At 38.3% G+C, this 23,770-nt stretch overlaps 2 protein-coding genes across 3 annotated transcripts in view; one reads left to right on the top strand and one right to left on the bottom strand.

The window, feature by feature from the left end:
• Position 1: 1 nt before the first annotated feature.
• Positions 2 to 8,060, bottom strand: adck5 (aarF domain containing kinase 5). Of its 2 annotated transcripts, XM_087787553.1 has the most exons (15): positions 7,631 to 8,060; positions 6,456 to 6,547; positions 6,236 to 6,385; positions 6,077 to 6,152; positions 5,040 to 5,240; positions 4,839 to 4,979; positions 4,659 to 4,772; positions 4,472 to 4,603; positions 4,317 to 4,400; positions 2,540 to 2,621; positions 1,666 to 1,744; positions 1,515 to 1,606; positions 1,201 to 1,453; positions 485 to 601; positions 2 to 413 (listed from the first exon to the last, which is right to left on the bottom strand). In XM_087787553.1, the coding sequence occupies exons 1-15, from the start codon at positions 7,652 to 7,654 to the stop codon at positions 311 to 313; spliced, it is 1,740 nt and encodes a 579-aa protein (XP_087643679.1). In that variant the 5' UTR covers positions 7,655 to 8,060; the 3' UTR covers positions 2 to 310. The 2 variants fall into 2 exon arrangements, with proteins under 2 accessions (XP_087643679.1, XP_087643680.1); XM_087787554.1 differs by lacking the exons at positions 6,456 to 6,547; positions 7,631 to 8,060 and having other exon boundaries at positions 3 to 413; positions 5,040 to 5,235; positions 6,236 to 6,376.
• Positions 8,061 to 8,707: 647 nt separating this feature from the next.
• The window catches only part of ctdp1 (CTD (carboxy-terminal domain, RNA polymerase II, polypeptide A) phosphatase, subunit 1), a 37,708-nt gene continuing 22,645 nt past the window's right edge, over positions 8,708 to 23,770 (top strand). Inside the window, exons 1-11 of the mRNA XM_087787552.1 lie at positions 8,708 to 9,175; positions 10,600 to 10,683; positions 11,500 to 11,593; positions 12,605 to 12,733; positions 13,019 to 13,169; positions 13,935 to 14,025; positions 15,248 to 15,414; positions 16,382 to 17,395; positions 18,996 to 19,143; positions 19,519 to 19,743; positions 20,194 to 20,344. Coding sequence (XP_087643678.1) covers positions 8,898 to 9,175; positions 10,600 to 10,683; positions 11,500 to 11,593; positions 12,605 to 12,733; positions 13,019 to 13,169; positions 13,935 to 14,025; positions 15,248 to 15,414; positions 16,382 to 17,395; positions 18,996 to 19,143; positions 19,519 to 19,743; positions 20,194 to 20,344 — 2,532 coding nt within the window. The 5' untranslated portion in view covers positions 8,708 to 8,897. The remainder of the gene's footprint in view (positions 9,176 to 10,599; positions 10,684 to 11,499; positions 11,594 to 12,604; positions 12,734 to 13,018; positions 13,170 to 13,934; positions 14,026 to 15,247; positions 15,415 to 16,381; positions 17,396 to 18,995; positions 19,144 to 19,518; positions 19,744 to 20,193; positions 20,345 to 23,770) is intronic.

Genomic DNA, 23,770 nt, shown 5'->3' with positions numbered 1-23,770 from the left:
ATAAACTTTGTTGAGAGTAGATACAAAAAGGAAGTGAAGACAGATGCAATAAAAAGTTAGAATCATTTACTCGTCATGGAAACGTGTCTTGTAAACAATGATTGAACACATGTCCTATTTTAAAATACAGGAAAACATCAAGTAGTGGATTGATTTAAAGTTAAAATACTTTCTAAAATACTAAAACACAGGCAGAAGTCCACCTGTGACTTCAATAAAATGATCTAGTCCTCACAGAGTTCAGTCCATTTCTGTTCTCGTGCCCCGTCACTCGACCTTGATCTTCCCAGAATACAGTGTTCTTGAAGCACTACCTGAGGTATTCGTACAGTTCTGAGTCCAGAGTCATGAGTCCAAAGTAAGACAGCATGTTGAGGATCGTTCGCGTCATCTTCATCATCGCCATCTCTGACCTGGAATACGAAGTGGAATTCAAACGATCATCCCCGCGTCAAATCAACGTTGTTCAATCTTGAGACATTACCTTAGAGCAAACTCGAATTTAAGACTCTCCCAGCTTGACGTGATCCACCGGGTCACCCAGAACCTCTGCAGGACACCACCCCTGTCGGCCTGAATCCTCCCCCATCCTCGGACCGCACTGCAGAGAAGCCACACAGATTCAGTTGGATTGTACTCCAGTATTTTCAAAGTCGTAAAAAGGTGACAAACTTAAATGTGTGCATTCATTGCCTCTGGAAAGTATTCGCAGATTCACTGTTCCACATTTTTTTGTGACAGACTATTTTTAACTTTTACTATGTAATATACTGTATATATACAGTATTATATGTATTTTTAACATGTATACAGCCACCATGAAAAATGCATTTACAACACTGTCAAAACGTTTCTGATTCATATATATATACACATTTATAAGAAGAACAATAACAATTAAAATTTAAAGACCGTTGGCATAAATTACAGTATAAAACAAGTAGGTATGTGAATGCATACATAATGCGTAGTTCTAGTTATGTCCCGATTGTTAAGAGTAAATAATGTCCCAATTTTCCCAAAAGCCCTATTTTTTCCTTTTCAAATCCTAGTGATAAGGTCACCATTTCTAAAGTCGGTATGTCAGAGATATTTTTCTTCCATGTTCAGTCTGTCAAGGTGAATGCCTGTACAAAAAAAACTACTAATCTTCAACAGCTATCTCTACAGTCTGTCGACCCATATATTGTGAGCACCAACCTCTTGGCCATGATGAAGTAGCGGTCGACGGGGGCTCCTAGTGTGATGTTGATGCTTCGTACTGTGTTGATGTTCCGGAACACCAGCAGCATGGGTCGAGGCATGGACTTCAGCACCTGCATGATGTTCCCGAAACGCTCGACGGCCATTTGGCGCATGTAGGCCGTCTCCTCCAGACTCAGGATGTTGGACATCCCCAGCTTCCTCATGTTGATGGGTCGCTGCAGCAGCATCTCACAGAACAGGAAGTATTCTACGTGGTGAAGTCTGGGTTAGCGAAGAGTCTTGGGTCGACGGATAAGGTGTCGCTTTACCTTTCACCCCAAGAGCATGAGAGTACTTCTCCATCGCTGCCTCGTCGCGCAGCACGATTGACCTCCAAAGTTTGCAGAGTGCCGATCTGTCGCTACATTATTATATAAAGTTAGCATTAATTTGTTGTTCCAGGGTTAAATATTCACGTACCTTTGACTGAGATACTCGTACAAGCCGTGATCTAGCAGCACCAGCTCAGCTTTCTTATCAGCACCGGGCCTGACGAGAACTGCAGAACGACAACTTTTTAGTTCTACAAAAACACCCACTCAAGGTTACTTTATCTGACGTTTGCTGTTTCTTTAACAGGCATGAACTAGGAGCCAAGGTTCTAAGCAGGAAATTTGTTAAAGGGCAACTAATATGAAAACCTAACTCTCCTGACTTAAGTTTCAAATGTTGAAGTCTTCCTCTCCAAGATGCAGTCGGTCGCTCATCATTATCAGTTGTACCGCGTCTGAAATCTAAGCGAACGAGATGTTACGAGAGCGAAGTCCATTATGATGCAATAATGGTGAGCTGTAATCACGCCCGCTTTCTTTATACAACGAGTCCCTTGGATGTGGAGACTCCCAGGATTGATGACATGCGGTGACAAACTTCGCTGTTTGACCAATCACAGCAGAGTGGGTGTGGTTATTGTAGATAAGAAAAACTGTTTTCAGTGGGCGGGGCTTAATTACATTTTCTAATATAAATATTTCAATTAAAAGACAGTTTGGAAAAAAAAACACATACTGATGAGTACAATAGAGTCCAAGATCTATTTAAGAGATACTTCAATCAACACAGTAGTTGACCTTAAATATTTATTTTTCTTGGAAGAAACTGGTAGAATAAAGTATTGCTAGCTAAGCGGTGACAATGCTAGCTTCACTGGTTGTAAGATAAAAATAAAAAGGATAATATTCATAGAATGTATGAGTGAGGTGATATGTTGAAAAATATATTTGTGTCTTTCAAAATGGCTTGTTGTAGATTATTTTTCAAATAACAAAGTGCAAACAGCCTTCATCATACTAACCATTTCCTGGATGGGGATCAGCGTGGATGAACCCAGTGTAGAATATCTGCTCAGCAAACACTCGGATAAATTTGTCAGCCGTCTGGAAATAAAAATATAAGTGAATGCTTCACTCATCCTTGAAGTTTTTCATTCAAAGAATCCCTGCAGTCACACCAGTGCTTGTGAATATCTAGCTTTAATCGGAGAGAACTGGAAAATGGAACGCCTTCCTTGCTAGTTAAACAGACTAAAGAATAAATCTCATATACGGTGGGTACGGAAAGTAATCAGACCCCTTTCGATGTTTCGCTCTTTGTTTCATTGCATTGTAAAAAAGAACCCAAAGATCACTGTGGCTGAGCTACAGAGATGCAGTGGGGAGATGGAAGCCGTCAAAAGTCAACTATCACGGCAGCTCCTCCACCAATCGAGGCTTTATGGCAGAGTGACCGACATAAGCCTCTCCTCAGTGTTAGATATCTGAAAGGCTGCATAGAGTTTGCCAAAAAACAGGTGAAGGACTCCCAGACTATGAGAAATAAGATTCTCTGGCCTGATGAGACCAAGATTCAACTCTTTGGCCTCAATTCTAAGAGGTATGTGTGGAGAAAACCAGGCACTGCTCATCACCTGCACAATACTATCCCAACAGTGCTTCATGGTGGTGGCAGCTTCATGCTATGAGGTGTTCTTTCAGCTGCAGGGACATAACGACTGGTTGCAATTGAAGGAAAGATGAATGCGAGCAAGTACAGAGATATCCTGGAAGAAAACCTTTTTAAGAGTGCTCAGGACCACCTTCTAACAAGACCCTAAGCACACAGCTAAAATAAGGAGTGGCTTCGTAACATCTCTGTGACCATTCTTGAATGAACCAGCCAGAGTCCTGACCTAAACCCAATCCAGCATCTCTGGAGAGACCAGAGTATGGCTGTTCATGAACGTTCACCATCCAACCTAATAGAACTGGAGAGGTTCTGCAAGGAAGAATGGCAGAGGATCCCCAAATACAGGTGTGAAAAAACGTGTTACATCATTCCCAAGAAGACTCATGGGAATACTGAGCAAAGGGACTGAATACTTCTGAATATGTGAAATGTCAGTTTTCCTTCTATAATAAATTTGCAAAACATTCTACATTTCTGTTTTTTTCTGTAAGGATTGGGTGCTGAGTGAACATTAATGAGGGAAAAAAATGAACTTAAATGATTTTAGTGAATAGCTGAAATGAAACAAAGAGTTAAAAATCGAAAGGGGTCTGATTGCTTTCCATACCCACTGTATATAATATATAATATATGCCGAACACCGTTTATAACAAGGCAGTAACACAGCTGTATAAAAACATTGGTAAGTCAACTGTTGCTTTAAATAACTCTGAAAGCTTGTACTTTTGAGTTCTTATCACAAAAGGTCAGTTCTTTACGCTGCCATCTCCAATGTCTTAGTATCCAATCACTGACAACAGGCTTACGTGCATTTCTATTTTCATCTTAGACAGATCGATCACCTTCAAATACCTAACTGTTACACTCTGCTACTTTGGCATTCCATAGATCGCTGGATTCCTTGAATTCAAAGTACCAATTGTAAAAAATATTATCTGGAAATTAATATAACTCAATTTTATTTTGGTGAGTCCAGCAGTGCAGTCTGGGAAATTTAAATTGTCGGAATCGGTGTGATTGTTTGATTAATGTGCACAAATTCTATTTTCCGTACACATGAAAAACCCCTAAAAAAAACTCTAGATCCTACCACCATTAAACTTGGTTTAACTAAATAGTGTACTGACGTCTTTTAAACTGAGGCCTTGTCTTTTTACTTCTTCCACGTTGTTGATTTTGCAGCCTTCACAGAACTCTGTCGTCAGGACTCTCTGGAAGCAAGAAAAACACTCTGATTTCCGGTTTAGCTGATGGTGAAGTTCATCTTAGGTTATAACTGTACCTTGGTCGTTTGTTCCCAAAACACTTTGGGAACAACGATAAATTTGAAATGTTTTAGCTCCTCTGCGCATCTCTCAGAGTTCCTGGCTTCATTCTCAAAGTCTAGCTCCTGAGCCAACCTCCCCTTCAAGTCCTGGAATCATGAAGCATGTTCTACCGGGTTCAACAACAAAAGACAGATGGCTCACCTTGAGCACCCAACGGAAACCGAAAGTGGGGTGCATGAACTTCACAATATCCATTAAAATCTCCAACGTTCGGATGTCTCCGTCAAAGCGATCCCTCAGGTCGATGTACTGCACCTGCAGGTGACCGATCACACGCCTTGATACACATGTAACCACAACATGGACCTTACTTGTCTGTACCTTCACAGCTACGCTGGTACCATCAAACAGCTCTGCCTTGTGCACTTGAGCCAAACTGGCAGCAGCTAAGGGCTCGTAGTCAAAGGTCTTAAAAAGCTGCTCAGGGCTTGAGTTGAAGTCTTCTTGGAAAAGGGCGTCGACCTGTTTGGAAGCAGAAGATTCAAGTCTCTCACAGAGGAGCACTCTTGCCGCCGTCCTCACCTCTTTGTACCTCCGGTCCAGGGCTTTGTCCTCAAGCACCTGCAGCGTGTTGATGTACTCGGGTGGTAGCAGGTGGTTGAAGGAACACAGACCCTGGCCCAGTTTGATGTATATCCCTCCGTTTTTTATGGCACCTGCTACGATGGAGCTGGCCGCTCTCTGATGGCACCCCGACATGGCATCTGAATAGGATGGGCTGCTCTGGCAGAGGACGGGTGATGACACATGCATAAGCACAACCTGTTTTTTTTTATGAAACTCCTGACATTCTGACGGACATCAATTATCATCAATCCTGGAAGTCTCCACCTCCAAGGGACTTGTTGTATAAACAAAGCAGGCATGATTACAGCAGGCTTGAGGCGTGAAGCCATTGTTATCTTTAATTGGACACGACTCTCATAACCTCTCGTTTGCTGAGATTTCAGAGGGGGGAGAACTTTAAAAAGTAATAAGTTCAAAACATGATCATGATGAAGGACTTACTGCATCTTGGAGAGAAAGACTTCAACAATTGAAACATGTGAATGTTGGTTTAAACCAAGTACAACAATGGCTACTACATTTTACACAAAAGTTTAATCCATTTACTACAATGGCTACATAAAAGTCAGACACTGCTTGTAACAGCAGTAAAACGTTTGTTTAAAAAAAGATTGTAGAAAGTTAATTGTAAAGTGCATTATATCTGCTGTTATAACTTCCGATCACTTTTCACACTTTTCACATTGATAACCTTCAAATTTTTACCTTTTTGCATCTTCCTCACTTTTATGTTGATTGTGTGTTCTATGTTGCTCTGGCTTTTTGTATTTACTCATTAGTGTGACAAATTATTTTGGCATCAATTCATTTTTGGTAGTGCATTCATCATTAAAACCTCAGACGCACATTTAGTTTAGACTTTTAAGAAACAAAACAGCTCCAAGGATTCTGGACGTGATGCTGGATAAACTAGACCACGATGGTCATGCGAGAGGTGTTTACATTCTTGTGCAGTCATGTGATTACACCAGTCACATACGTTATGAACCAACCTCGTCCAGGCCACGAACAGATACATTGGTGGTCCACCAGTAATCCACAGATATGACGATTCCAACCGACAGCGATCTGATGAGTGGAAATTAAAACTTATAACATAACATTTAACAACAAGTTAAAAATTAAATCTTGGAGTAAATAAAGTGTTTAACCTGCAGAAACGATGGAATCCCTCTAACACTATCCTCATCTTCCTCCTCTCTTTTGGTTCAGAGACAGCATACTTGACAGCGATTGCTGCAGGCACTCCCACGGAGATTCCCACTAGGGTCTTAAAAAACAACCCCCTGCGCTTCCCTTCCCTGGAGGAGGTTTTTAAAAACATCAGAACTAGATTATGGTGGAACACAGTGTTAACATTGACTCGGGTACCTGACTGAACTGAAGGATCGGGTCGATCGAAGTGAGGAACTTTGATGCAGAGATCTTACCGATGAAGGTATAGGTTGCAAACAAAACCGGAACTAGAAAGAAAAAAATGGAAAGAAATGAAGAAAAAGAAAATAAGAAAAATCTTTCAAGGAATCCGAAAATAGTATTATTTACAACATTAATTCCTTTCTCTGCAAGGGTATTTTCATTTGGTTTAGCTCCATTTGAGCGCATTTTTAAACTGAGGGCCCCACCTTTTAAGCTCTAAAAATAGGACACTCTTTCAAGAAGCTTCTTGAGACAAACAAAATCCAAAAGCCTGGTGTCCAAATGTGCAAGATATAGTATATTACAAAATATGACAGTGTCGTGTGTAGACAAATATAGAGGGCAGATGGAAGACAAGGTCAAACGTGGTACGCTGGGGTACACTGTGGACTTTTAATTAGCTGCCTGAGGGACAAGTGGGTGTAGATAGCAGAGCGGAGACCTTCGGCTACGACGCAAAGAAAACAGAGATAAGACAAGTTACAAGAACTGTAAACAAAGCGAGTAAAGACAAACATAAGAAAAGGAGACAACAAACATTGATGCCAAGTGAAAAGTTTACAGTAAATCTATATATGGACCATTTTTTAATCGCACTCCCTCCTTTATCATTATTATTGTTGAAATTGATGTTGCTTTATCCGACTTTAACATGTTTTTTTTTAAAGTTGTATTTGAATATCTTTGTAACAGCTAAACATACAGCAAGTACGCACTGGGAATTTAAAGATAGTGGTCCTATTTACATAATGATGAATTAAATTAAGAGAACAGTTGAAGTCAAAGTACAAATGGAAGATAACTGAACCTACTCTTCTTCTTCGAAGTTGCACGAAGAACTAACTGCTACAACAAAGATATGGATTATGTGTAACAATGGTTGAATTCAGGGTCACATTGTTCAAGTTACAACTGAAGCTTAAAAACAACACTTGAATTACTTAAGAAACACTTAACAACTTTTCAGTTGTTGAAAAAACTTCAATGTTTAATAAACAAGGTTTAAACAAATGCAGACAACTCGCTGACAAAAGGAAGATACGGCAGAATAACGCGATTACGTCAAGAAAAGTAGCATTAAAAGCCGGTAAATAGACTGTGAAGAAATTTGTTGAGAAAATGCTCACCACTCTGAAGAGCTCCCTGGTCATGGTTGTGGCGACAGAAACGCACCGAGCTAGAGATAAAGACACACTTTAAATGTCGTTGTCATTTAAAAGAGTTGTTGCAGAGACGAGCTCCTCGGGTCAGTCCAAGAGTCTGTTGTGTTCACCCAGAGGCGGATGTCAACACATTCAATGTCAATCACATTTACACACACGGGAAGTGGTCCGCTTGACAGGAAGTGCGTCACAGAGACCGCCCATTAAAAAAAAGAACTTTATTTAAATAAACATGAAAGACAGGAACGGTTTGAAACAAACCTTGTATTGACCGATTTCTATTTTAATTAATTAATTTACCTAGAATATATATGTTAAAAGTACGAGCTAGTTCTATTTGAGTTGTTGAAAGTACATATTAATTAAAATGTTTGATTAAAATAACTTCATTAAATTTAACAGATTTTGATAACGATCTTTTCTTTTAAACATTTAATATTTATTTGAGTCATTTAATTCATGTATTTATATATTGAAAGGACGGATTTGTTTTAAATGAATAATTGAAATCAATCATTTGGATAATGGAAGGATCGATCCTATTTTATTTAATAATTGAATTAAAGATTATGATTTTTTGGGATTATTTTGTTGTTTTTTTGCATATAAAAATGGTTATTCTTATTCCAATAATTAAATCTAAATTCAATATTATCATAAAAATGTTCGAACTTTTTGCGTTTAATATAAAAGGATACGAATTAAATTAATAAATACACTTTTATGTGTAAAAGTTTGACATTTTTTGTATTAATTATTAAAAAAAATAAATTACACCTCTGAGTAAACAAATCATTTATCTAAAATATTCCATAAAAAATAATTCAAAATTTCAATATGAGTTATTATTAAATTCAAGGACTCAGGCAAGTCAAATGAAAAAATAAAAAGTTTGGAATTATTTGAGTATCATTATTTATAAAGGAATCCGTTTCATTTTTGAAAACATTGCCATCTGGTTCTACTCGCTTTATTTTGAAATCTCAGCGGGAATTGTGTTCTCCGACTGCACGCGTGCTTAACCGGAAGTAGTCGCGATGTCGCTGCAGTATTGCGTCTTCGTGTTTACGGGCGGGAAGAGCGAACAGTCGGACGAGTATTTACATGAGGGACTGGAGTTACCATCCGCTGACACGGAGCGCGTGCACGTTTGAATGACTCGCGGGGGACTCGAGGCGGCGGTGAATCCACTTTAAAAACCGACCCTCGGTTCTAAACTAGTCCGGGAGAGATGGAGAATCCCGCTGTTGGCTCCGACGGCGGAGCAGGAGTGATGGGGCCCGCGGTGCAGGTGGCTGACGTCCGCCTGCCGGCGGCGGCTCTCCCGCTGCGGGTCCTGGAGTGGAAGGTGAAGCCCGGCTCTCTGGTCAACGTGGACTCCGTGTTGGCGCTGTGCGCGCCCATACCCGCGGACGAGGCTGTGAGACTCCCCGAGAAGAAGCTGAAGTGCGACCGCGCCGGAGTCGTCAAGGAGCTCTGCTGTCAACTCGGACAAGTGTTAAGTCCCGGGTGAGTCACTCGACGTGCCGGTGCCGAGCTCCCCCGTGTCCCGGGAGAACTTTGTGGAGCCATTTTAGAGCGTAAAGCTCGTGTCACATGCTACTGTATATACAGGCGCTAAACCGCTAGCTTTGCTAGCCAACTGCAACAGCGCCTGTCTAGGCGGTCAAAACACACGATTGCTGAGCTTCAAAATAAAACAAACGTGTTGCTGTATTGAGAAATACAAACTGGCTGGTTTCGTGTGCGCCTTTGCTATGACAACACGTCGGCCAAGCCTTGTTTATAATCGTATAATGTCTCATTTGCTCTTTCGGATTAATATGAAAAGTTTGAGCGATGAATGCCGATAGCTTTTATTTTGAAATAATGTGTTGTCTACTACGTATTCACGACAATAACCCGCGTGTATAAATATTTATACTTCTTTATTATACATGTCAGTTAATTCATATATCATTATAGATATTTTCTGATGATAAACATTAACATCTCGTCGCACCCGATGTCCTTTTTAAACAAACAAAATTATTTCAATAATACAAAAGTAAAGTATTTATTACTCGTTTTTGGCAAATAAATAAAGTAAATAAATGCATTGCTATAAAGCATTACTTTTTGCTTCAACACCGTAACATCAACATACATTATCTTTGTTTTTTATTTTTATTTTAAATAAAGTTTTGTTTTAATACTAATTCGCTTTTAAATATCAGCAAAGAAGAAGTGTTTTCCTGACCGCTTACATCAACCTATCCTTGAAATGACCAATGTATTTATTTCACTTTAAAAAGTATTTAAAACGCGGCGGTTATGTCTGTGACGGTACTTCCGCCTCCTCTTTATTACGTTTTACTAGCGTTAATCTTTCAAATATCCAGCAGATGGAACACAATGTAATTTTATTTTGTGTAGAAATAATAAATATATATTGTTAACGTGGATTGCTATAAAGGGTCTAGAAAAAAATAGAGGGAAGTATCGACTTAGTGCTAAAAAAGTGTCTACTATAAGTCCTAAGAATACCTCTGTTATTATGTTATTACACATCAACTGCTTGACTTGTAGTTGTCTAAAAAGGAAGCAAACAGGACCCTTATTTAATATTTTCACTTAAGTGAAGTACTTTGAAAGTATTTCAATGCCTGACAATTTAGAGGTATACTTGTTTTACTTCAACAACTTCATATTTATAGTAAAAAGAAATATATATGCATTACATTTTTGAAGCAACTTGCCCAACACTGTTTATAAAGGACTTTTAGCAAGTACATTCATCAGTTACATATACTTTGAGTGTGTATCCTTTGTTTGTTTTCTGAACCTCTAAAATTGTTTCTCCAAAACACCAATATTTTGTTTTGTTTATTTAAGGAATCTAACCTTGTGTATTTCTGCAGAAAGAGCTATTGATTGTATTGTCTATGTTGCAGAGGCGTCATCATCAGGATTGAAGAATGTTGCCATCCGATCGTGATGAAAGGGTTGTGTGCCGAATGTGGCCAGGACCTGACTCAGTAAGAACCACCACCTCATCTATGTTTTCACTCATTTGCTTACACTACATTTTAGCAGTATTCTTAAGAGCAATAAAAACAACAACAATGTTTACCTACTACTGGACGTATTGTATATTATTAATGATGTAAAACATCTGTTTCACCTCAAATTATTCATCATGGTGTTGTTCTTTTAGCTACTTTCAATCATAGTGAACGACTATAATGGCCAGGTGGTAATATTAGGTTTCCCAAGGATCCTTAAACAGTCTAAAATGTCTGAAAGTTCAAGTATAAGGCATTTTGTGCAGAAAATCAACACTATGGGATCTTCAAAAGTCTTTCAGCAGACTAAAAAGTAATGGCACTTTGAACTGAATTACAAATGCTATTAAAAGTCTTAAATTGAACTTGCGTTAAGCTGTAGGAACTCTGAATACACAGTTTATTATTTCCGTTTCAGTAGAACCTACTGAAAACTATTGCGCTGATGTAGTGTTTTTTGAATACCACAAGGTGGCAGCAACGATGTTTTTGATCAGTTCTGGTTTTGAACTCAATCTACTGTATATTTGCTACAAAAGTTGGTTGCTTGTTTGATTTCTATCTCAACTTTTGACTGACTGACTTGTCTGTTAAAGTCAACTCAAACCAAATGTTTGTTCAGTTAGTTGATTGATTGTTGCTAGGGTGATTATTATCCACATCTTAATAAACTAGCCACATATTCAGTGTAGACTGAGTCAAAAATGAAAAAGAACAGTCGGTGTGGACTGTTATTTGATAACTTGAGTATTGATTATACTCCTTTTGTTTCTTTCTATCTTTTGGAAGGCTGCAGAGTTTTAGCAGAAACCAGCAAAATCCCATTTCCACTGCTACTGTGTCAATGGTGCACAGTGTTCCCGAGCTGATGGTCAGCACAGAGGTGAGTTGTGGGACTAATGTCTTATCTCAATAATAATATTTTTATTATGATTAATCATACACACAACAGTCATTCAGTGTTTATGAGAGTACACTGTTGAAACCTCCAACATTTTATAAAACGTATCCTAAAGACACTTTCCTTTTTTTTTCTCTGAATACAAATGATTAAGAAAAAATCTACAGAATTAAAGTTTCTCTATTTTGAAACTTAATAATATATGTAATGTGTTAAGTATCCAAGTGTTAGGACTTAATTTTCTCATTATACTTTTTTGGTTTGAAAATGCACAATATTATTCGAATATTTTATTCAATTCTTTTTTTTTTGGTGTATTTTCTTCTGGCTTAAATAGATAGAAAACGCATTGTAACTATTTTATCACAAAGTCTTTTACCAAGGAATTCCCCACTTAATATCTTAAGTAATTTAATCTTACACATCCAACACTTCTAGAGCAGCTTTGAATCAAACAGCATTTTCAAATATATTGTAATGTTTGTAAGATAAATTATTCATTCACTGAAGATAACGCTTAAAATATGAATTCCCATAAAAATACAGAACATTTATATCTTATATTAAGAATTCAGTGCATCTTATTTGTATGTAAGGTTCTCCACCCACAGTATCGCAAATGGCACCGTGGTCCAAGCCAGAGTTGGGAACCATAATGTCAATTCTCTCCAACACTACATTTGGCATGGCTGTTAAATAAGCAGGAAAATAAATTGGCAATATTATTTAAACGAAAAGCACAAATGGAGTCTAATTAAGTAGATTTGTTGTCCTTGAAGTGCAATTAACACAGTGATTATCTACTCGACTAATTATTGATTTAGAAGATCAGGGGCTTTGTTCAATTGGGCAGAGTTTGATTCAGAGCATTTAGTTGGTATTTCTTCTATAAGTGCACTTGATGAGGAAAAACCTGATGAGAATAAACAGGGTTGATTTCTTTTGTGTGTGTACATGTGTCAAAAATCAATTCTTCTCGTATCTTTACATCAGCAAGCCGAGCAGCTTGGTAGAGAAGATCAGCAGAGACTTCACAGAAACAAGAAGCTGGTCCTGATGGTGGATCTCGACCAGACCCTCATTCATACCACTGAGCAGCACCTCCAGAGGATATCAAACAAAGTAAGAAGGGAGCTTTTGAAAAAAATGTCCTAATATAAAGATTGGATTGAACTTCATCCGTCCATATCTTGAACAAAATTTTGAATGAGTATATTATGTAATACAAGTAAAAGTCATGTCAGATATTTGCAGTATTGGACTACTTTTCTATTACTTGTCTAACTACAAACAGGCTATCTCTTTTTTTTATCTTAGTCATTTACCTTTTTAATTGTTTTACTCCTAAGGTCATCAATGTAGTCTAGCAGTCAAACTGACTGACAAAAAAACATTTCTGCTCCTCAGGGCATCTTGCACTTCCAGCTGGGGCGAGGAGAACCAGTGCTGCACACACGACTGCGGCCACACTGCAAAGACTTCCTGGAGAAAATTGCCAAACTGTACGAGTTGCACGTCTTCACGTTCGGGAGTCGCCTCTACGCACACACCATCGCTGGTAATCGACTCAACTTGAATACAACGTCTGGTTCAGACGCTCAAACACATTTTGTAGTTGCTGCTTGATTCCATCAGGTGGGAGTGTTGGCCTATATTTTATCTCCTCGAGTATTCATGCTCTTGGCAGCTTGAGTTTATTTGTGTATTGATTTTGCTGGTAGTTCTTAGCTCTTTCAAAAAATATATAATCTAAATGCATCTTTGATTTTTCTTACACAGAAAACCTTGTAGTATGATGTTTACACGTTGTATTTAACAAATAATAATAAAAAAAATAAGTCTATTTTTATGAGTAAACTTTAAAAAGGATCATCTTGCCTCATTTATTTAGAGTACACATTTGAAAAGAGAATGCAATATACAGTCATTATTCATTGAATTAAAAGGAATCTGAGAATTTCAGGGAAAGGAAAATGCACTGTAGTCACTTATCTTTACTGTTAGCATTAGGAAAGGAACCGCAGAGCAGGAAATGATGAATTTGCTACTGATGCTACTGTCTTGTCTTTGAAAGTTGTGAAGCAACTTTACTCAAGACCATTACTCAGTATAATGGGGTGACAAATCGACTCAATCCGTCAATAGCGTCTTGTGTCATGGAAACTTAGTTTAACAGACAACACTTCATTAATGTCAGTCTTCCAATGCAAACCTTTTTATTAACCTCTCTACAGAAAAATACAGTGATGTATTCAATCTCTTTTTAGTCACATCCTTCCATCAGCAATGTAATAATATGTGAAATATCCACTTTGTTCTTCAGGTTTTCTGGACCCAGAGAAAAAGCTTTTTTCTCACCGCATCCTCTCTAGAGATGAGTGCATCGACCCTTTCTCTAAGACAGGCAATCTTAGGTCAGTGCTTTGGTCATTTTCCTTTAATTCTCCTGGATGATGAATAACATTAAAGTGGGATAACCAGCAGAAACTGAATACTGCAGGATGGTTGGTAGAGTTTCCTAAATAATGATGAGTGATAGTTATTGGAACCACAATTTTGTACTAGTTGATTAATGATAATAAATGTCTTGGGCAGGAGTACAAGGACTATATTACACTTTTATTAGCCAACTAATTACAGCATTGACAAATATTATATACATTTGCTCAAAACAATTGAAAATCAATTAAGGCTATCGTTTTTTAAGCTTGTCCATTATTCTCCCAATGGGTTCTCTCATTGCTTATTTGAAGTGATTTCTATGTTCTATTGATTTAATTGTTTATCCGCCTTACCTAAATCAACAATCACATATTTTCTTGACTTGATTGGTAACCTCTCAATGTGTTTGACATTGATTGTGGTCCTACTAATGAATGTCTTAATGGATTATGGAGCCAAATATTTCTTCTTTTTTTTTGCTGTGAGTCGTCTCTTCACGTTGTTAAGGTCTACATAAAATGCTTTCAGTATACAATAATTTACGCTGATTTTCATACCTGCTTTGATGGCTTCTGCATATCACTACCATCTTCTCGCTTTTACTTTTAATCACTGGCTTACTGCAGGATTGTGGGTGAAACGTTTGAGGGATCAGGATCAAGTTTTTTAATAACCATCCTGTTGTTGTGGAGTTAAGGCTTCTCTTATTCCAAAGTCATAACAAAATCAGAAACGTCTTTTATCGCCAAGTATATATTACAATGTAAGTAAGTAATGATAATTTGTAAAGCACCTTTCTTGACCAGGGTAACAAAGCGCTTTAACAATCAAACAGATATTTATTTCGGCTATTAGTGACTCCTTTTGGAATTTGTAATTTTTTATTATAGTATAAAATATATAAAGTTAGAAATGGAAATAAAATAGGCTAAATTACAATGATATACAAAAATTGTACAAACATATTGCAAAAACTGATGATAATGGAGATACTGTTAGGTGAGAAATATGTTATCGGTTTATAATGAAAATGGAAAAGAAACCAACCTTTAAAAAAAGAAAATCACCCATTACATGCAATTGCTTTTTGGTTAGTAGTCCATAATAAATGTCATCATATCGATCATGGAAATCTCTTTGCACTGGTGCTGTTTGACATTTTGTGGCACATTTGTGCGTGTGTTTTCTCCACAGGAATCTCTTCCCCTGTGGAGACTCGATGGTCTGCATCATTGATGACCGAGAGGATGTGTGGAAGTTTGCACCAAACCTCATCACTGTGAAGAAATACATTTACTTCCAGGGCACAGGGGACATCAACGCTCCACCAGGATCAAGGGAGGCACAGACGGCCAAGAAAGGTACGAAATGTTTGATCGCGCTGATCAAAACAAGCACTCAAGGATGGCAACGTTTATGTGGCAGTTACGCAATGCAACAGCAGATGAGGAAGAAAATTGACTCACTGTGCAAGAATCGTTATTTTCTTCAGCAACACTGATCTGTTTATTTAGGTCAATAAAAAGGCCTAATAGAGCTAATGTGTTACTAACTGTTTTTGATTGCTTCTGTATCAATGCTTCTTCTAATTGTAGAAAATGATCTATGTTTAGATAGGGATGGAAAGTCCTTGCAGGGTAAGGAGATTCTTTTCCAGGTGGAGGATTTCATGTGTCGTTTATGGTTTACGGTTGTCATAGTATAAAAAACTCTTCACCAAAATAAGCCAATCGAGGTATCTTTGGCCTCTTTCAGAACATTCTATGGAGGTTAAATATTTTGGTCGATGTCTTGTGATTTCCTCAAAAAGACACCCAAGTTAATAAATTAATTGGTACTTACTGTATAATAAGGCTATATGATTATGGCCATCATTATGACATCTAAGGGAAAACATCTGCATGTCTATTGCATAACAACATGACCGTATGTAAACTGCTTTACGTGCTTTATTAAATCACACTTATTTAAATGTATAATACTTAAAAAAAACCTGATTAAATGTGCTATAAGAATGCTAATGTCAATGAGTATCACGTGTTCTCCATTTGCTACTTTCCTTTGTTCATTTGACATCCAGTGTCAGATTTCCAGTATGCTTTTCAGACCTTCAACTTGAAGTTACTTTGTGGCCCCCTAGTGGTTGGCCCACCGGCTCAGCTAGTTCTAGATTGAATTGCAGTGAAGTATCATATTAAATATTGCAAGTTTAGAGACAATCATGGAAATGTAATGTAAGTAGCCAAAATCGAGATCACAATTGAAATGTGATTAATTTTGATTTAAATTGACCAGGCTAACAATATTAACCATGTTTTCTTCTCGCAGTAAACTCCACAAGTGCACAGCCGGACAGCACAGAGCAGACAAAGACACTTCCCAACGACGAGCAAAACAACGGTCTCAGTAAAAAAGAGAACAACTGCAGTGCATCAGAAAAGAAGGAATCCACGTGCTCCCAGGAAGTGTCTACAAGTGAACAGATCACAGAGGATGTTAAGGGAAAATCACAACAAAGTCAACCGTCTGAGACGGACACGAGCTCAACGGAAATGTGTGTTGATGAAGAACAGAATAACGTCAAGGAAGAAGATAAAAGACGGACTCTAGACACACAGGATAGCGCGTACTCGTCCGCATTTAGTCACGAGACCGCTAATCTGGACCTGGACATTTCCAGTGACAGTGACTCGCTCTCTGAAAAACCTACCTCAATGGAAAGCACTGGTGTGGACGGGCCTTCACAGACGCATCAACCTGAGCCTGCAGATGATAAGTCAGAACCTACAGATGCAGAAGCCACACAAGAAGGAGATGAAAAACAGTCGAGTGAGTGTAACAACAGCCCGGACTCTGCAGTGCCGTCGGGGGTCGTTCTGCCAGATCCTGAGCTGGGAAACGGCTGCCAAGAAAAGAGCGAGCCGGAGACGGAGTCGCAGATTAGTGAACAATCCGGTGTGACATTAGTGGAGGAGCTGCTGGATCAGAGCATGGAGGACGATGAGGATGATGAGGACCCTTTCATTGATCAGGATGATCACCTGATTTACCTTGAGGAGGTGCTGGAAAGGATTCATGCTGAGTACTATGCCCGCTATGAGACCTTCCTGAAGAAGGAGGTCTCTGACACACCAGACATTCGCAAAATAGTCCCGGAACTTAAACGAAAGACACTAGAAGGAACCATACTAGTGTTCAGTGGCCTTTACCCGACCAACTATCCAATGGAGCGGACTCGAGAGCACTATCATGCCAAGGCACTCGGTGCAAAGATTAGCAAGCAACTCATTCTTGACTCCAAAGACGCAAATTCCACAACACATCTCATAGCAGCTAAAGCAGGTACGAAACTATGTTTATGTACGTATATATGTGTGAGTATGTTGTTTTATTTTATTTCCGTTCTGTAACCGTGTGATCTGATCTTTTTCTCATCATACAGTATTTCATGATAAAATGGATTGAAAATGTATAAGGGGGAGCAGGACGACTGCTTAATTGAATAACTACAGTAATCCATATTTTATCTTGAAAAAAATACGAGCGTATTTTTTCAAACAAATGTGATTTTTAACTGGACTAAGAAGTTTAGGTCTACTGGATTTCAGGAGTTTTGATTTTAGCAAAACTTTTCATTATCTATTGAGGGTTGTAAAACTCGGTCACACAAAATCCTTTTTGGCCAGACAAAATATGTATTTACTAGAGGTGTGTATTGGCAAAAATATTGCCAAACAATACGTATTATGATACAGGGACAACAATACAATGTATTGTCTTATATTTCCGATTCCTCTAGAAACAAGGATATATCTTTAGTATTGTCCAAGTACTTGACTCTAGTTTGCAGAGTTTACAGACAGTATGAGTATTTAATAGATTAAAAAAAAGGAAAAATTGCACTTCATTGAACTGTTAAATATATATATACAGTATATATATTATTTGAAACCAAAAATATGTGGAAAAAAAATGCATTTCCTTTTCTGTCTTAAAAAAATCGATACAGAATAGTGATAAAAATATTGAGATATATTGCCTCATTGCAGTTTTATTTTATATTTTGGAGGCTCTCTATATTTCTCAATTACCTATGCTTTTGTCCTTTTTCAATCTCTTGCCGAGCAAATTCCTTTCCTTCAACATCATATGAAACCTTACCTTATCTTGGCGTCTTTTAACCACATGCATCTATCTTATTGACAATATTAACATGAACATAAATCTTCTTTGATGAATGCTAACCATATGGCGGGCCGCATAAAATGACTGGGTAGGCCGGATTTTGCCCCTGTGCCATCTAATTTAGACTGATGGAAACTAAATGATCAGAGAAGGAAATTAGGTTGGAATGTTTTTTCTGGGTAAAGATGAAGATCAATTACTCTCGCATCTTCCATTAATCCACATTGCATTTAGAGGTCATCTCTGATGACATGTTGTTTCTACAACACTGTAATTGTCGTTGCTAATGAGTTACTGACAACCATCAGGACCCTAATGAGCCTAACACTCGACAAAGGGCATGCAAGGCTGCCTTAATTGCTAGTCTCGCTGACATTTTGGTAGCTGTGCCCGTCTTTTTGAAACTTTTGACAAAGACGTAACAAGAGATGGCTGAGTAAAAAAAAAACTGCTTACCAACTTGTTTTAATGATATTCCATGACACAAATGACGTTTTTCAGGTGAATATTTTTTGTCAAGTCCCCTTACACCAGGGAAATACAGAGGTATTGCTGTGCCACTACAGTGTGTATTGGTCTAAACCATAGTTCCAGTTTAGCATGCGTGGAAACTAATCGTGTTAGTGCGACGACATAAACCAACACAGTGAATAGCTGTGTTCCATTTACAATTCAGGCGGGAGATTCATCCTGTTGATAAGTATGTTACAGCATGCCAGTGTAGAGTTTTGTTCATTTGTCGTTCCCTGATCCTCAGGTACCGAGAAGGTTCGACAGGGTCAGGGCTTGAAGCACCTCCACGTTGTCAACCCAGATTGGCTCTGGAGTTGTTTGGAGAGGTGGGAGAGAGTGGAGGAGCAACTCTTTCCCCTGAAAGAGGATTATTCCAAAAGCTCGGGGAATAGGTAAGTAAGAAAAGAGACCCATGGCTGTTTTTTGTGCGCTCAGTTTTTTTTGCTGCTGTTAAAGCCTGTGAAGCTTTAAGTAGGATTATGTAAAATAATGTGTGTGACCTCAATTGGTTAGAAGGCCTCGAAAAAGGTTTTCATGAGAAAGCCTATTTTAGTTAGTAATGAAGCATGTGCTTATAGAAAGTATGAATTGTCAACGATCTAAGTTGCCTTTTGCCGAATCTTCCCCTCTAAAAAGTCCTAGAATTGAGGGATTAAGTTGCATATATATAATTTCCCACCCCTTCTACGGATGCTTTGACAAGGATGAGCAGTCTTTTGTCAGATTGGATTGCTCCACACATGAGTGTTTTCTTTTCATGTTAAAAGGTGCAGCAGTCCAGCAGCGTTCCTGGAGCAGCAAAGCTCCGTGAAGAAGTCCGTTTTCCAGTCGGTGCCATTTCAGCAAAAATTACCAGCACAAGCTCCAGAGCTTCGAACCTATGACCCAGTTACAGGGAAGTTGATTCGTCGAGCTCCACAGGTGTCGTGGCCTCCAGTCTACGCAGCATCAACGTCAATGCCCTCTGATCACGGGGAGAACTCTTTTCTCAGGTACACAAGATCTTCCACATATCATGTAATATATAACTTCTATAAAGGAAAATACAAATGAGTCTGTTAGTTCAGTTGGTGATTAGTTTTACTGATGCCGTTTTCTTGTGCACATAAGTCTGAGACTTGTTTTTTAAAGCACTTTGATAAGATGATTTGACAGCTGCAAAACACAGTGCAATAGTTTGGCAGCTTGTTCAGTGAACTTCTGCTCCGTCTGTCTCTCTTTTCGTTGATCACAAATGCAAATTTCAAAGTGTTTGTGCTGCTATTTGTCAAGGCTGTGGGAGGAAACGTTTTCAGCTTTTCTCCTCATAAAATAACCACAGTGAAGCTCCAGCGATGCCACACCATCACATAATCTGAAAAGTCTTGACAACAAGATGCACAACAATGATAAGCTGTTGTGAAGCACCGTAAACATCGTGTTTTTGTTTTATTATCTCTTAGGGGAAATAAGGGTCAACAAGACGATGTGACGTCGTCCAGTCAGGACAACGAGCAACCTGGTCCTTCTCGGCGGAAACGGCAAATGAGCATGTCGGAAACGATGCCACTCTACACTCTGTGCAAGGAGGACTTGGATAGCATGGACAAAGAGGTGAGAGCGGGTCAACCAGTAGGGGATATCTAAAGCCTTTCACATAAAAAATGAAATTCTTATGAAAAGAAAACTTGCTGCACTCCCCATCACTAGGCGGCAGTTGTTTCTTTTTAATCAATGGGACAGTTTGTTGCAGTTGTCTGGGATCTGCCTGAAAAAAAAAAAAAAAAAGTTCCATTCACAACATCAGTGTGTAAGTAAAGTAGCCAACTTGAGAACACTCCAGATTCTGCTTCTATCATCAAGATAAAGATGTAGGCAACAACATGTTTTGTATGGAGACACTTTGGGCTGTAATTGCTAAGAGCAAACAGCCATGCACTTTAGAAGCAAACCCTTGTACTGAGTGGTGCAAGTCTTTCATTCTATTCTTGCATCTGGACAAGTGTTTGAGAGGTCATAGATCAAATATTGACTCTACCTCCAGCCAGACTCAATAAGTAGTTAAAAGATAACAAGATGGACTTATAACCAGAGGATCCACAAGTTGCATAATTTCCTATAACCACCGACATATTTTTAATTGGTATTTCAACAAACTAGTTCCTGCAGATCTTTGATCCAAATTGTGATTTATCTTGTTTTGTCGATTTATATAAAATAATTTTTAATTGGTTACACTATGATTTTGGGGTCTTTGGTAAATTCTCGTTTTTTTTATATAAATCTTTTCTAACGTAACTTAATAACCAAAGCTATAGAAATAATAACATTTGACGTGATTATCTTTATTTCTTAACCATTTGAGATGGGCCGATGTTGGAGTCCTTTCCTGTCCAGCATTCATAAAAACGCAGACTTCAAATGGGCATTAATTAACTGGCTGCAAATGACCTGCAGGCTGCAAGTTTGGGGACTCTGTGACCTCATTTTGAGATGTAGCAGACTGAAGAAATTAGGAGGCTTTGGAGATGATCTTAGTGGATTATTTGCTCGATATAATTGAATGCACATCTTTACATAATATTGATTTTCTTTCTTTTTTTTTCTGTACTGTATTATCATCAATACAGGTAACCAAGGTCAAACAATGGTGAAGACTAAGGTATTCAGTACTGTGGGGCGATTGTTTAATAAATGTAAAAATGACTGTAAAGCACCACTGAAGCCATCCCATTTAAATAAATATTAATTATATAAAAGCTGGTTTTGAAAAGAAACTTATATTCTATTACAGGTTAGATGTGCTGTGTAGATTTGACTGTTCTAAATCAACCTTACCGACATGGATGTCATTTTGATTAGCGAAGCACTGAGTTGACGCTCTCTTTACGAGGACACTAAAGCCAAGCGGGTTATTAAGTTTATCCAATTACAAAGTTAACTGACTTTGTAGCTTCAGGCAACAGCTTAGAAAAACTGCAGTGCTGTGATTTTTGGGATGTGAATTCTTCTCGTATTTTTTTTCTATCTCTCCTCCTCTTGCACTTAAGTGGTTGGAACCCTTCTTCATATCTTGGGTACACCACTGCCAAAATCTGTTAATGAGCCAAAGATTGGAATGAAAATAACAGATAGTACAGTACAGGCACCACTGATGCCAATTTTGGTGTTTTTCTCACAAAATATTCCTCAAACTGGTCTAATTGATCCAATTTCCTCTTGCTGACTGTGAAAAAGCTGTTCCACATATTCACACAAATTAATTAATTTTGTAACTGAACCATCTGTTGTGACCTTTTTTGCTAAACAATGTCAGTATATCAATTAGTCCTACTTTGTCATCATCTATGGTAGAGTGGATCTCAGATCAATTTCAACGACGGCATTCAATCATATTATCGGCTTAATCTTTTGCATGCCATCGTTTTGTTTATATTGCAGAACTGCATACTAAATAATGTTGACATAAAATAAGGTTTGCTAGGCCCACAAGACCCTGCCTTTATAGCTTTGTAAACCCCCTCATTATCTAAGGGTCAAGGTGACCCAAAGGCCTGCAAACAAATGTGTTTGAGGTATCCCTTGTCTTGTCTCTGGGTCAAGGTGAATGACCTCCCTGGCTTCCAGAGATGCATATGCAGTGGCTGGCGTTGTTCACCTTGACCCAGAGACGACACAAGGGATACCTCAAACCCATTTGTTTTCAGGCCTTCATGCAAGAAAACTATGCATGACTAAGTCATCATACAATCAAAATGGATGCATACATACATTGAACTTCTACCACCGTGCACTCTCTTGGTAAGTAATTCCTTATACGACAACTTTATCTAGGGTTTTTAAATGATTCATTATGAGTATTTATTAAACACAAAAATAAATCCCTTATGGTTCTGAAATGCAACCCGGTATCAATACTACTGCTTGCGAGAAAAGACTCACCTCTGATTGAAGTGAGGATGAACCTAATCCATGGTGTTACGAACAAAGCTGACATTTCTGCGATCATACGATGAAGCTTAGAATTGCTGAGCATGTGGCCTGCTGTAACCCAAAAAGTGTTATTTACTGTATTTGTTTGGATCCCTGTGGTTTTCCTCAAGGACTACACAGCTAATTAGAAGTAAGTTCCAGCTTTACTGTCAAATTATCTACAAAACAAATAATTGGAGACATTGGGTAATGACTACACTTGCTGGAATAAAAAAAAAAACATTTCGGAAAATATGCTGCTGTAAAAGAAGGTTTCTTTATTTGTATAAGTTCAATGACTTCCATTAGTGCATGTTCATGAACGGATGACTTGTTTTTTCTAGTCTCTCTCGGGAAAATGTTTATAAATAGTTTTGGGGAACACATTTTTCATTGCATATATTGTAAGAGTCCACTTGCTCTTATTTTACAGAAGCAATTGGTAGACCAGAGGAATTTGTCTTTTTTGTGCTGCAAATCCATTGTATTAAAAGTAATGTTAAAATGCCATTTGAGCTAAAGGGCAGTCTGTGACATTCTTAAACATGCCGGATATTCATGGAAAAAGGAAGACATTTAAACCGACTATGCCCAAACACGCAAAGAGGTAGGCAGCCACATATTTAAATGCCAACAACGCTGAAAGACCTAGATTGTGTGGTAGCTGACATATAACTATATTTGTCCCTTCTTGACAGATTGTTAAAGCTTGGTGTAAAGCAGACTGATGTGATATTTTTTGCTGTCCCCTTTTTTTATTTAACGCTTTGAACCAGGGGTGGCCAACCCTGGTTTGGTTTGTTCAAACTGATCAAGCATGTACAGTTGAACCAATGAGGTTTCAGCTTAAACAAGCAACACCAGACTGACGATCAACTGATTACACTCCTAAGACATCTGATTGGTCAAAAGGTGTCCGTGATTGTTTGGAACAAGAACATGCTCCCACTGCAGATCTCCGAGAACTGTGTTGGCCACCCCTGGTTTAGACCATTGCTCCTTGTCAAATCGCATACTTCGCTTAGTGAAATATGACAAACGAAATATTCGCAAGATATTTACACCGGT

This window comes from Callionymus lyra, chromosome 3 (genome assembly GCF_982586985.1).
Source record: "Callionymus lyra chromosome 3, fCalLyr1.hap1.1, whole genome shotgun sequence".
NCBI classification, from domain to species: domain Eukaryota; kingdom Metazoa; phylum Chordata; class Actinopteri; order Syngnathiformes; family Callionymidae; genus Callionymus; species Callionymus lyra.
Note: the sequence above shows the minus strand (reverse complement) of the source record. Positions and strands in the feature narration are given on the sequence as shown.

What these genes read in the sequence shown, in the direction of transcription:
- adck5 (XM_087787553.1), bottom strand. Translation starts at nt 7,654, where the DNA reads ATGACCAGGGAGCTCTTCAGAGTG. An exon ending in GGATTCCATCGTTTCTGCAG is followed by an intron (nt 6,153 to 6,235) that starts GTTAAACACTTT and finishes TCCACTCATCAG; the next exon opens with ATCGCTGTCGGTTGGAATCG. An exon ending in TCATGCTCTTGGGGTGAAAG is followed by an intron (nt 1,454 to 1,514) that starts GTAAAGCGACAC and finishes TTCACCACGTAG; the next exon opens with AATACTTCCTGTTCTGTGAG.